This window comes from Trichinella spiralis (genome assembly GCF_000181795.1).
Source record: "Trichinella spiralis strain ISS 195 chromosome Unknown Scfld3608, whole genome shotgun sequence".
NCBI classification, from domain to species: domain Eukaryota; kingdom Metazoa; phylum Nematoda; class Enoplea; order Trichinellida; family Trichinellidae; genus Trichinella; species Trichinella spiralis.
This window is the reverse complement of record NW_003530547.1, coordinates 1-1,127: the sequence shown is the minus strand read 5'-3', so window position 1 is coordinate 1,127 and position 1,127 is coordinate 1. Positions and strand designations below refer to the sequence as shown.

Genomic DNA, 1,127 nt, shown 5'->3' with positions numbered 1-1,127 from the left:
TAAATAAATGGCCAACAGGGATTCAATGAATGTACTTTGGCAAACATTTCAAAATCTTTGCGGTCAACGTACAAATTCTGCAAATTTTCCTAAATGAACAATTTCCAAAGGCTTAAAAAAAAGAAAAAAAATTTTTTGTGTACAAGCAGAAAAAAACATTTAATAATAGCCGCTCCCCCCTCTCTCTCTTTTTTTTAAATTCGTTGCTGCCAATGGGGGGGGGGGGGGGAGGTTTTTTACTGCTCAATTGACGCCGCCAAAAAACGCAAAAGATTTTCCTTAGCTTCCCAGAGTTTCCAAATTGGTCAGCTTGCCAATGTCCGTCGGCAAATTGGTCATCGATATGTCGTTCAAACCGAGAGATGTCAGACGGCCCAGTTGAAATACACACTCTGGAAGTCTGAATAAAAAGAAAACAAGCAACAACAAATTTAATTTACCTAAACGATGATGATCACTGTTCATATATTATATTATATTATATTATACGTGCTTGTTACCTGTTTATTGGGTTGCTGCTCAAATCGACGTAAAGTAAATTTCGACATTGCTTTATGCTGTCCGGAATTTCTTGAATATCTGCAATTGTTGATATGAAATTTTTAAAATGGAATCCATAATATACATAAATGGAAAGTGAATAAATCTACGGGCAGCCACATCAAATTGTCAACAAAGAAAGGTAAATTCGTATTGATCAAAGCCTACTGCTACTGAAAGCGTATGTCAAAATATCCAATTTGATGATCAGTGCAATGTACGATTGGAAATATCGGATAAACAAAATTGCACAACAAACAAAAATGAAACTACATCAATCAATCGATCCATATTACCATTTTTGCTCAAATCCAAATCTTCCAATTCGGACAAATTGGAAATATCGGCAGGAACTTTGTAAATTTCATTGTCGCTCAGTGCCAATCGTCGCAGTTTGTGCAATCGAAAAACATGCTATAAAAATTAGCGATATTAAATTTTGAAAAATTGCAAAACCAACCCCAACAGCACAATTTGAAAAGGGGAAAGAAAAATTCATCTCTCACTTTGGAAATTTCTTTGATGTGGCTTCGAATCGAGAAGCAGAGCTTCCTAAACTTCGAGTGTAGCGGGACAACTTCTTCAGG

At 35.8% G+C, this 1,127-nt stretch overlaps 1 protein-coding gene across 1 annotated transcript; it reads right to left on the bottom strand.

The window, feature by feature from the left end:
* Positions 1-279: 279 nt before the first annotated feature.
* On the bottom strand, positions 280-1,039 carry Tsp_14359 (conserved hypothetical protein). The gene is made up of 4 exons (XM_003367826.1): positions 1,001-1,039; positions 800-954; positions 490-579; positions 280-400 (listed from the first exon to the last, which is right to left on the bottom strand). Exons 1-4 carry the CDS (start codon positions 1,037-1,039, stop codon positions 280-282), a joined length of 405 nt encoding a protein of 134 aa, XP_003367874.1.
* Between the last annotated feature and the right edge of the window lie 88 nt (positions 1,040-1,127).